An 11,050-nucleotide genomic window follows, 5' to 3' on the forward strand; every position below is an offset into this window, starting at 1 on the left:
TCATTACTTAAGAACAAGAACTGAGAACCAACGCTTAACTGTGCATGTTATTTTTTATTGGATCACAAAGTACTATTATTATAATAATCAATAAGGTGACGATGCACAGTATATTAAAATGGGTGATATTGTGACTTGCTAGCTTAAGATTAAACAAATGCAACTTGGACATATAATAATGGGGGGAGGGAAACCAAGATGTCTATGGCTGACTCACTCACTCATATTCCAAGGACATAGATATGGAGTAGGGTATAGGTTACGTGTCACACTACTGTAATTGCCAACAAATGCTTCGTGTTTTGCAATTTTTTGCCAGTGATTTGAAATTGTAAATGGTATAAACAATACTATATTTCATATATTATATGCAAGTTTATTTTTAATTACATGTAGTGGTAGCAGCAGCAGTAGTATATATATACTATACGTAAATTGAATTATACCTGCAGTACTAAACTATTTTATTTTATTGCAGTCTTAGCTTGTCATTTATTATATTTGGTTTCTTCTATTTATTCTATATCACAACCTATACTCTTCAATATAAAATATAAAAGTTATATAACAACAATGAATAAGAGGTAAAAACATTTCAAATTAAATAAGTTAATAGTTTCTCATTTTTTGAAACGTTACTGTAATATTTTATAAAAAAATTAACTTTTTAATTTTTATATTTTATTCTCTTTTATTCTTAAAATATTTATTAAATTTTTAATTATTATTTTTTAAATAAAACATAATTTTATTATTTTTTTCACTCATTTCCTCTATATGATCAGTGTTATTTTTCAATAAAACAATATCATCTTATGTTAGTTGATTCATATGATCAGTGTTATGATTTCAAAATTTTGAATATACCTCATAAAATGTCAAATTATCTAAATAAATATTTAAGAACAACGTTTCCTATTACATTAAGAGGAATAAAGAAAAGGTTATACCATTGATCATTGGTGAATAGGAATGTCAAAATGGGATAGGCTCAATGGATTGGGTTGTGTAATTCAATACTTTAACTTGCATAATTCACCCACCCAACGGGTTGATTGAGTTGACATTTCTTCCCCTGGAATTAGGTTAGATTTTCACTAAGTGTGTTCCTTGATTTACTAGATTTATAACAATTTTTTTTCTTTTAATTATGTTTGATCATAAAGTTTGAAAAAAAATTAAGACAAATAAAATAAATAAAAGTTTTACAACATTTTTTTGTTAATAGGTGAACTCAATCTAACTTATCAACACATAAAGTCAAGTTAAAATTTTAAACCCATATAAAAAATGAGTTGAACCCAACTAAACTCATTTTTAAGTACATTAAACTGAGTTGAATTTATCTATTTGACGATTTTATTGATAAACCCAAATAGATAAAGACTATTCTATAATAACTTAATGTTAAAAATACAAAAGTAAAAGAATTTTTTTGTAAAAGTAAATAAATCAATTTTTAATGTAACAAATATTTTTAAAATAAAACTTAATATTATATCATTAACATTAACCATAATAATGAATACTAACATAACTGTATTCAATTTAATTACGTAATGAGAATTGACAAGACACTTGAATAGTAAATATGTGATAGTTTTTAAATACGTCATTTATATTGTTAAAATTGATATAGTATATTTTTATGAAAAGGAATGCTGCAAATGTTTTAAAATATTATTATTGATAACTTGGATGAGAGTATATATGAAAGACTTTTATTCTTTTAGTTGTTTTTTTCTTCATTGAATTATCTATGATTTTTTTTCTAAAACTAAACATATTTTGTTATTTAAATATAAAATTGTCAACATAAATAATATTACATGAATACATGTAATTATGTTCATTGTATATTTTTTATATAACATTTTCAAAATACATTAAAAATCAAATAACCAACTTTTTTTATTGTTCACGAAATATTTTGCCACAAAAAGTAAGCAGTGAGGTGACACTAGATATTTATGTACGGAAATACTAAGCAAAGGTTTTTTGTCGGATTAGTGGCAGAGTTAAGCTTACCTCCCTAGACCAATGAGAAATAAGTAATAAATAACATTAAAAAAATAGCATATAACACTAAAATCTTGTTCTGACAACAAAACCGGTTTATCTACTTCCGAAAATCCCTCCCATAATTTCTTTGTGGTTTTGAATCTTATAATTTTAATGAATCAAGTGGCTTCTTACATATGTTACCATCGGATTGAGGAGAGGGGATCAAATTTGCCACCATTTGAAATCATATATTAAAAAAATATATCAATATTTCAACATTTGGATTAAAAAACCATACATTCCCGTTAGAATTTATTAATTGGAAGGATTAGATATGATTTAAATTTAAATTATAATTGATTTAAATTTGTGTATTTTTTTTATTTGTAATTCTGTTTTGATATTTTATTCTCAATAATCATGAAAAGACGATAGAAATAATATGTATTTGATCACTGTTTCATATCAATAAAAATTATCAAATTTTATTTTCTTACCATGGTATCAGAGCAAATTCCAATTATCTCTCTTCTTTAGGAATTAGAAATTAACTTATGAGTATGAAAATGAAGGATATGTCAAATAAATTAGATTTTTCACATGGAGATTTAAAGGTTCTTAATAATTCTCCTAACAAGTTGGAAATATATAACATCCAAGATTTTTTTAGTAATTCTCTTGACAAGTTGAAAATGTGTGACATCCATACACCAACCTGAGAGAGGGGTGCTAGAATTCATTAATGGTAGGAATTAGATATGATTTAAATTTAAATTGTAATTTATCCAAATTCCTGTATTATTTTTTCTTTTTTTATTTGTAATTCTGTTTTAATATTTTGTCCTCAATAAACATGAAAAAATGGTAGAAAAAATCATATATTTATTTGCTATTTCATATCAACAAAAATTATCATATTCCATTTTCTTAACATCCCCCACCACCACACCATGGTGCTTGCCTCTATAACTTCCAGAGCTTTCAGAGCCATATATCCACCCACTCTCTTTCTCTCCCAATATGTGTAGAATGTTCTAATTAATTCTCCTTTTTATTTTATAATCCACATAATATTTTATTTAAATTTTTCTACTACACTCCACTATTAAATTTTTTCTTTCTACATAAACCCTCAAAACACTTCAATAGCTTTCTTCCTAATTAGGTATGTGTTATGACACACTCCATCCTGTGTTTTTTTAACTGCTTAAACGACTTTCCTAACAAGGAAACAGAGTCCTCTGCATTCTTCAAAATCCAAAGCTTCACTTTTTTCCTCCACGTTTCACTTTTTTTTTTTATTCCTCTTCTTCTTGCTCCTCTGTTTCGATGTAGTTTTCTTCTCTGTTTTATGCCAAGTCCATCCTTAGTTTTTATAGTTTCTGCATATGAAGGAACCTCTCAGACATTAACTTGAGACAAATTGATCGTGAGAAGAGTGAATTAAAATTAACATAACCCAACCTTAACCCATCAAGTTTGTTCATTTTCTAAAAAATGAACTACCTGTACCCTGTGAAAGAAGAGTACTTAGAATCGCCGCCACCATCATCGTCGTCGCCAACAACAGGAGTTGATGAGTCAGCAATGGTTCCTCCTCCGAGGCCAATGGAGGGGCTTCACGAAATAGGGCCACCCCCATTTCTGACCAAGACTTACGATGCAGTGGAGGACCCCACCACTAGCCACATAGTTTCATGGAACAGAGGAGGTGCCAGCTTTGTGGTTTGGGATCCACACGCTTTCTCCAGAGACCTTCTTCCTAGATACTTCAAGCACAACAATTTCTCAAGCTTCGTCAGGCAACTAAACACTTACGTAAGTCCTCTCTTCACCACCACCACCTTCTTCACTCGTTTTGTCTCTAATCCTTCTAGTTTTATGGGAATAATGTTTTGACATAACTTAAATTTGGTTTCATGGGTATTTTGATACCTGTTCTCTGATCAGAATTGTGTTTTTTTTTTCTCAGTAACATTTAATGCAAACTTTTTTCTCTGATAAAATTTCATTTTTGATTGGAAAACAAACAATACTAATAATACTTATGGAAATGTTTTTAAGTTTTGTTGTTTTTGTTTTGCTTGCTCATATAAGTAACAATCTCATCTTCTGTTTGAATGAGAAATAAGTTCTCTATCTCTTTTTTCCTGCTAGCTTTTGTAGTGGAATATAGTTTCACTGTTCTATCGTTTTATATTTTCTTTACTCCTAGTCTCAGTGGTAAGTTTTCATGTTTTATTACTAAAACTAATTAAAAAGTTATTATATGGTATTGTAATATTCAAATATTTAAAGTCACATGTTCTCTTGTGGGTTTTTTCTTGACTTCTAGATTTCTCTTTTTCTCCTATCCTATCTGTTCCTGCTGTGGCCAGTGGTACAGTTTGGCTTCACGCCCAACGACTTTGTCCATTTCCTGTCATAATTATAGCAATTATGGTTCCAATTTATTCAGTGTGTATTGAGTTTTTATGGATTTTGGGTACTAAAAAATATGTGGGGTTAAATTTCATAGGGTTTTAGAAAAATTGATCCAGATAGGTGGGAGTTTGCAAATGAAGGATTCCTTAGAGGGCACAGGCACCAGTTGGCAAGCATAAGGAGAAGGAAACAACCTTCTCGGCCTTATTCTTCTTCTTCTTCTTCTCAACAAGCACAAGGTCACTGTGTTGAAGTTGGTCGCTTTGGACTTGATGAAGAGGTTGATCGTTTGAGGCGTGACAAGCACGTGCTGATGATGGAGCTTGTGAGGCTGAGACAGCAGCAACTGAACACAAGGTCATACCTTCAAGCAATGGAGGAGAGGCTAAGAGGGACAGAAATTAAGCAGCAACAAATGATGGCTTTCTTGGCTAGAGCTTTGAAGAATCCAACTTTTATTCAGCAGCTACTTCAGCAGAAGGAGAAGAGGAAGGAGCTTGAAGAGGCCATGTCCAAGAAGAGGAGAAGGCCAATTGAGGGAGGGCCAAGTGGGGTTGGAGAACCAAGCAGTGGAGGAGAAGAAGGAAGAAGCAGTGTTAAGGTTGAGCCTCTTGTGTTAGGTGAATATGGTTTTGGAGTGTCAGAGTTGGAAGTGTTAGCTATGGAGATGCAAGGTTATGGTAGGGGAAGGAGGGAACAAGAGGAGGAGCCTGAGGCACTAGAATCACAAGAGAGGCTGGAGAAAGAGCTTGATGAAGGGTTCTGGGAAGAACTTTTCAGTGAGGGTTTTGAGGGTGAATTGGATATTCCAACTTCCCAAGACCAAGATGAAGATGTCAGTGTGTTGGCCAATCGCTTTGGTTACTTGGGTTCAAGTCCTAAATGAATGAACCAACCACATATTATTGGTTAACCTTATTCATTTATTTGGTTCTAGTAGTGTGAGTTTTTTTTTTTTTATCAAGTGGAGGCACTCATGTGGGGGAGGAGCCATCCCATTTTGGCATGATACATGTGGAAATGATTTTACTTTTTTGGTGTTTCTAACCCCCATTATATCATGATGTCCCTTTGTAGCACTTTGTAGAACCTAAAAATTTTCTCACTTTTCTCTATGTTTGATTAGGTAGGTTGCAGCTGTTGCTTGGACAAGAATCTATGGTAGTGATAGCAATCGTTATTTACTCAAGGTTCAGTTTTATATATTATATATATGTCTTTTTCTTTTTAACCACTCAAACCCCTCCCTCCTTTGTAATGTTCATCTTAATTATATATCAACCCAGCTATTGTATTTGCCTATTTGTTGTTTTGATTATATATTACCTTAACGAATGTAGATTATTCAGAAGCCGTAGAATGGATACGAATTCGAAGTAGCTGGTCTCCAAGAATCATAACTGATTGTTGCTTTTGAACCAAGATCCGGTTGGTGGTTAACCTTGTCGGTTTGATTTTTTTTCCCCTCTATACTTTTCATTGCTTGAGACTTCGTCATGTGGCTTGAAATAAAACGAGGCCACACGTGGAATTTCATAATGTTACATATATATGGACAATTTTGTTAGGTATCTTCATGCTTTCAAGATTCCGTTCACGTTTAAACCTTAAAAGCTAAATAACAAAAATCACACGGGGCTCTAAACGTGTCAAGTGTCTAGGACATAATCAAATAACGAAAGTGATCGTTTTTAGTTAGAGCATTTCCAATAAAAATGTTTTAAGTGAGTTTTTAAATTATTTTTTTTGTAATTTTTAAGGTATTTTTTTGTAGTCCCCACAATATTATGTCATTAAAAGAAATTCATATATAATTTTATTTAAATGATAAGAAATTTTAAAAAAATTATATTTATATGTTTTTTTTTATTTTCACCTAGTTATAGTGTTATTATGTGCCATATAAATATTATTTTTTATTATTAAGAAATAATTTCTTGCACAAAATACAAATTTTATTAAGAAATTCTACCTATCATATAAATTTATTCCTATAAAAAATAGTTTCTTGGATCGACAACCTTGTAAACAGTAAATTGTGTCAAGTTATGTACAATCACAAGGTTCCCAAAGTGAATTTTGTAACCTTCAATCGGATGCAATTTTTTTCCTCTCAGTTTGGGTATAGTGATTTAGAGTTATGAGAAGTGTTGATATTATACTTGTTTTTCTTTATTCTTTTTAATATTTATTGAGCAATACTTCATATCAGCAATTATAAACAGTAAATTGACTCAGGTTGTTCATTGAAAGGGCTTAGTTTTTCTAAACGAGTAAAGATAGAGTGAGTAATATAGTAACACATGCATGATTTATTATGCATTTAAAACTTGTAAGCTATTAACTCATTCGTATAAATATTGATGGTTAGCCATTAATTTTAGAACATAGCATGTGGTTATCTTCGATTAACATAGGCAACAGATGTTGATGACGGTTATACTTGGCGAGAATAATGGGGAAAATTAAAACAATAATAAGTACGTCGATTGCCAAAGTAGCATACGAAGGGGCATTTTTTTTTTTACAAAAGCATAGGAAGAGACATAAATCTTTCACCATCATTATTTCCGGTTGCTCCTTCTCCAATAAAGTCTTAGCAGGTCTACTTATTAATGACAAACAATTATCTCATGCATTTGAATCATTGAGAATTAAATATCCCTTCAAACAGTCTTATTGTACGGTATATTCATTGCAATTTTTTTTTTACTGATATTCATTGCAAGTTTCTCATTCCTTTTAAATGTAATTTCTTTTTGTTTTCACTTTTTGAAAACTTTGTTAAAGTTACCGCATGAACGAACATGTATGGTAGTAAAAGTGATTGTGAAAGTTCTCAAAAGCTAATTACATGTAACATTTATATTGATTCCAAGATTGTTCTATTCTTTTAAACTTATTGGATCTTTATTGGTGCCCATTTTCAACTTTAAATTTCTGTTCTAAGTAACCTAGAAGTATATAGATTTTGATAGTACGTGGTTACTCAGAAAATTGAAGAAACATTTGTAGAGACAACTTATAATTTGAAACAGATTAGACTGTTTTATTAGTTTCTCTAAAGATTTAATTTATTCATAGTGAAGATCTATTTTATATGTAATTTTATTTGTAAAATTAAACGTTTTATTTTAAGAAATTATATTTCTGTATTTATTTTGTTGATTATATCTATAAATTATTTTTAACAAGTTTGAGACGCTTTCTTAATGCGCGACTCAAGTTAGCAATTACTCCTATATACTATATTATACGTTCTGAAACAAGTTGTGGGAGAAATTGAGAAGCAATTGGATGATTACCTTCGTGATATTTTTTGGAGGTAGAGGATGGAACTTTTTGCCTCCACACTGTTTACAAATTTTATGAAGGAGATTGATGGTTTTGTTTAAAAAGATTTGATTTCTTTAGAGTGGCGTATATTTCTAATCATCATTGATGATAAAATGAATTGTTGAAATTGTGATATATTCATCTTTAATAAATTACAAAAGTATTAAAATTTATTTTTGTCATTTTTTTATTAGTGCTACAATTTTGCATATTATCGTCTGCTGAACATTTTTTATTATAAATAACTAAAATCCAGATCAGTAGGCAGTTTCACATTTGAAATTTCAAGCTCTAATGATGGGAAAAGACTATGTTTATCTATAATTCCCGTAGTCACCTGGATTGCATATCTTGTTAGTGATATTATTTATGTTAAACTATATAACATTAAATTGTAATGTTATAACTTTGGATGAGCATTTGCAAAAATCCTTACAGTCCATTCATTACCGATTATTTTCGTTTTGCATATATACCTTTTGGGAAAAAGTATAATTAACCTTCCATTAATCTTCTCGTTTATTAGGATATCGTTATTTGTCGTTTCACTATTCCCCCAAATCAATAAGCAGTACAGGCTATTTTTTTTCCTTTTATGTAATTTCATATTTTTTTCTTTTTTTCCTACAGTTCAAGTTAATTATATATGCCTTTCGTGTGCCTATGCACTTTTGATTTTGTATTACTTTAAAAAAACAGCCATTTTGCAGGTTTTTATTAGCTAAAAGAAACTTTTACACCTCTGTTATTTCGTTTAATCAAAATTCTAATATTACATGACACTGTAACGACACATCTACCAGGTAGTTTCTCCTTATGTAATTTCTTGAAATTTAATCAATCTATAAGATTAGACGTCATGTATATGTCATCAACACATAACCACACATACATGACTTAATAATTGTTTTCATTATACATATGTATAATTTTGTCATTATACATATAATTGAAGACCCTAAAAATTATTATAATGGTTATAATAATATTAGTCTATTATATTAGATGTCTTTCATATTTGTCTTTTGTTTCCTATATTTATATTTACGGACTTTTATTTATGCTGTTCCTTTTGCTTTTTGCGTCTTTTTTCCTCTAAATTTGTTTTCCTTTATTCAATTTCAAAAATAGTGATTGATTGATTGATATTTTTGTTATGATACTTATTTTTTGGTGGTTTATACATAAACATCGTTATTTTGACAACCTGTCTCTATCATTTTTAATCAGTATCTTTATTTGAATTTTTTTATGAAGTTAGACTAGATGTTGATATTAATTCTCAGTTCTCCATATAATTGTTGCATTATTAAATTGGGTATGTTTGGGAGAATAAAACTAAAATGTAAATATTCATGATGTATAGCATATCTCTATTTGTGGAGAAAAATTAATATGCACAGTACATAACACTATATCATCAGTTAAGTAGTAAGTAGTGATATGTGACAGAATAATTAAATAAATTTGACAATAATTCAAAAAAACTGATAGTAAAATCTGGACCATATATATATATATATATATATATATTGCAAAGGCAAAATCTGGACCATATGAATATTTAAGAATATCTGCCCATGTCTTACTATGAATACCACACAAATTAAAATTTTATGTTGTGGCACACTAGTTAGTAGCTATGATACTGAATGGACTGGATCACACATTTGGGTGACACAAATTTCGTACAACCTAATCACATATAGAGATTAAACGAGGCATGCAAACTTCTCATTTACCTGATGACATTGTTCGCATATTCTTTTGGGTCACATGAATACATGTGGGCTTTTCTTTTGATGCTAGTTATCTTCCTGTATATGTTGACGATTGCTTTTCTTGTCGTTTTCCTTCTGCATTTGGATCGAGCAAAGTACATGCACGGCAAAGACAAAGGGAAACACGTCATCCGTAAACAACATTATAATATATATATATACTCCTAGCTGATAGATTTCGCGACTTTGATGCCATTACAAAACAACCACGAGATCAGAGAACCCTCCCAAATCAGAGACACATTGTGTCTTTATCATAGGGAAGCCCAAATTTAGTAGGCTCCTGTCCACCCTCACAAAAATTAATTTGTAATAAAAATATTATAAATTTAAACTAATAATACGATAAAATCATACTAAAAGATATAAGAAATTGATTTGTATAATGAATATATTAAGTATGATATAATATAGATTTAATTAATCCCTAAAATATACGTCTATTTTGGTCTTAATTTCTAGATTTTTTTTTGCCTATTCTAGTCTTTTCCGTCGTTTGTTTTAGGTGTACTCTTTATCATTGCTAAGAAATAATTTGACTAATGGATATTACAAAGTAGACCTAATTAATATATCTTAAATAATAAGGAGTAAAATGAAAATTTTCTAATATAAAAAGGATGTATATACCGTTTCCTTTTTATTGCACAAGGTAGCTACACAATGATTTAGAGTTGCAGCATAACAACAGCATTTTAGGAGGCTTTCTTCCTCCATGAGAGGGTTTACCTTCATGCGAGGGTTTCCGCTCCAATGAAGATAGTTTTTTTCCCAAGAGGAATCGCCCCTGCGTATAAGAGTAAAGTGTCTTTGTTTTGTTTTTATAATGACTTAAGTATATTTTTATTTTTGTTTAATATTTTTTAATTTTTGTTTCATGTTAGTTTTTTTTATTTTAATTTTAATCTTGTAAGTATAATGGCCCAATAATAGATTTGAATGTGCAGGTTAAGTTGTTGGATTGGGCAAGACCTTGTTGGCTACCTAAAACAAAAGCCCTTCAACTTGAAAAAAGTGTGTCAAATTGAAAAAAAAAATTGATCCATTTAAGAGAAGCTTTCTTGCAACAAATCGATATTTTGATTGTCCAAGCACACTTATAGACAGTCTTACAATTATGTGTGTACGTCTAGTATTACTGTTGCATTATACGGCTCACTTGTCATGGATTCGGACTTTTCAAATTGTGCAGTACACTTACTATGTGTTGGAGCCTTGGAGGAGTGTTTACTGTTTACCAAAATAATTTTAAATAAAATTGATTTTGGTTAAAACTTAAAAGTCATTTTTAAATGAAGTAATTTGTGCCTCGATATGTTTTATCCTGAAACAAAATTTATAACCATTACATCCCAACATAAAAAAAAAAACTATATTTAATTGCTTCAAGTTAAATTGAGGTTTTTTGAAGCAAAATTATTTTTTTTCCTAATGATAAGCAAACATTTATATTTTTATAAAATCAAGTTTAACTTCTGCCAAAATCAATTCTTATCAAACACATT

At 29.8% G+C, this 11,050-nt stretch overlaps 1 protein-coding gene across 3 annotated transcripts; it reads left to right on the top strand.

The window, feature by feature from the left end:
* The first annotated feature begins 3,093 nt into the window (after positions 1–3,093).
* On the top strand, positions 3,094–5,999 carry LOC114399129 (heat stress transcription factor A-2c-like). 3 transcript variants are annotated; one of them, XR_003663649.1, is made up of 4 exons: positions 3,094–3,822; positions 4,523–5,336; positions 5,555–5,618; positions 5,769–5,803. XR_003663649.1 is itself a non-coding variant. In XM_028361251.1 (4 exons), exons 1-3 carry the CDS (start codon positions 3,502–3,504, stop codon positions 5,591–5,593), a joined length of 1,101 nt encoding a protein of 366 aa, XP_028217052.1. In that variant the 5' UTR covers positions 3,094–3,501; the 3' UTR covers positions 5,594–5,618; positions 5,769–5,999. The 3 variants fall into 3 exon arrangements, 2 of the variants coding, with proteins under 2 accessions (XP_028217052.1, XP_028217050.1); XM_028361251.1 differs by having other exon boundaries at positions 4,523–5,263; positions 5,769–5,999; XM_028361249.1 differs by having other exon boundaries at positions 4,523–5,263; positions 5,559–5,618; positions 5,769–5,999.
* Positions 6,000–11,050: the final 5,051 nt, after the last annotated feature.

The sequence above is a fragment of the Glycine soja genome, chromosome 19 (assembly GCF_004193775.1).
Source record: "Glycine soja cultivar W05 chromosome 19, ASM419377v2, whole genome shotgun sequence".
NCBI classification, from domain to species: Eukaryota; Viridiplantae; Streptophyta; class Magnoliopsida; order Fabales; family Fabaceae; genus Glycine; species Glycine soja.

Excerpts from the sequence above, each read along its gene's own strand:
- LOC114399129 (XM_028361249.1), top strand. The coding sequence starts at position 3,502 with ATGAACTACCTGTACCCTGTGAAAGAAGAGTACTTAGAATCGCCGCCA. Across the intron at positions 3,823-4,522 it reads TCAGGCAACTAAACACTTAC|GGTTTTAGAAAAATTGATCC; the intron begins GTAAGTCCTCTC and ends TAAATTTCATAG. Across the intron at positions 5,264-5,558 it reads CCCAAGACCAAGATGAAGAT|GTTGCAGCTGTTGCTTGGAC; the intron begins GTCAGTGTGTTG and ends TTGATTAGGTAG.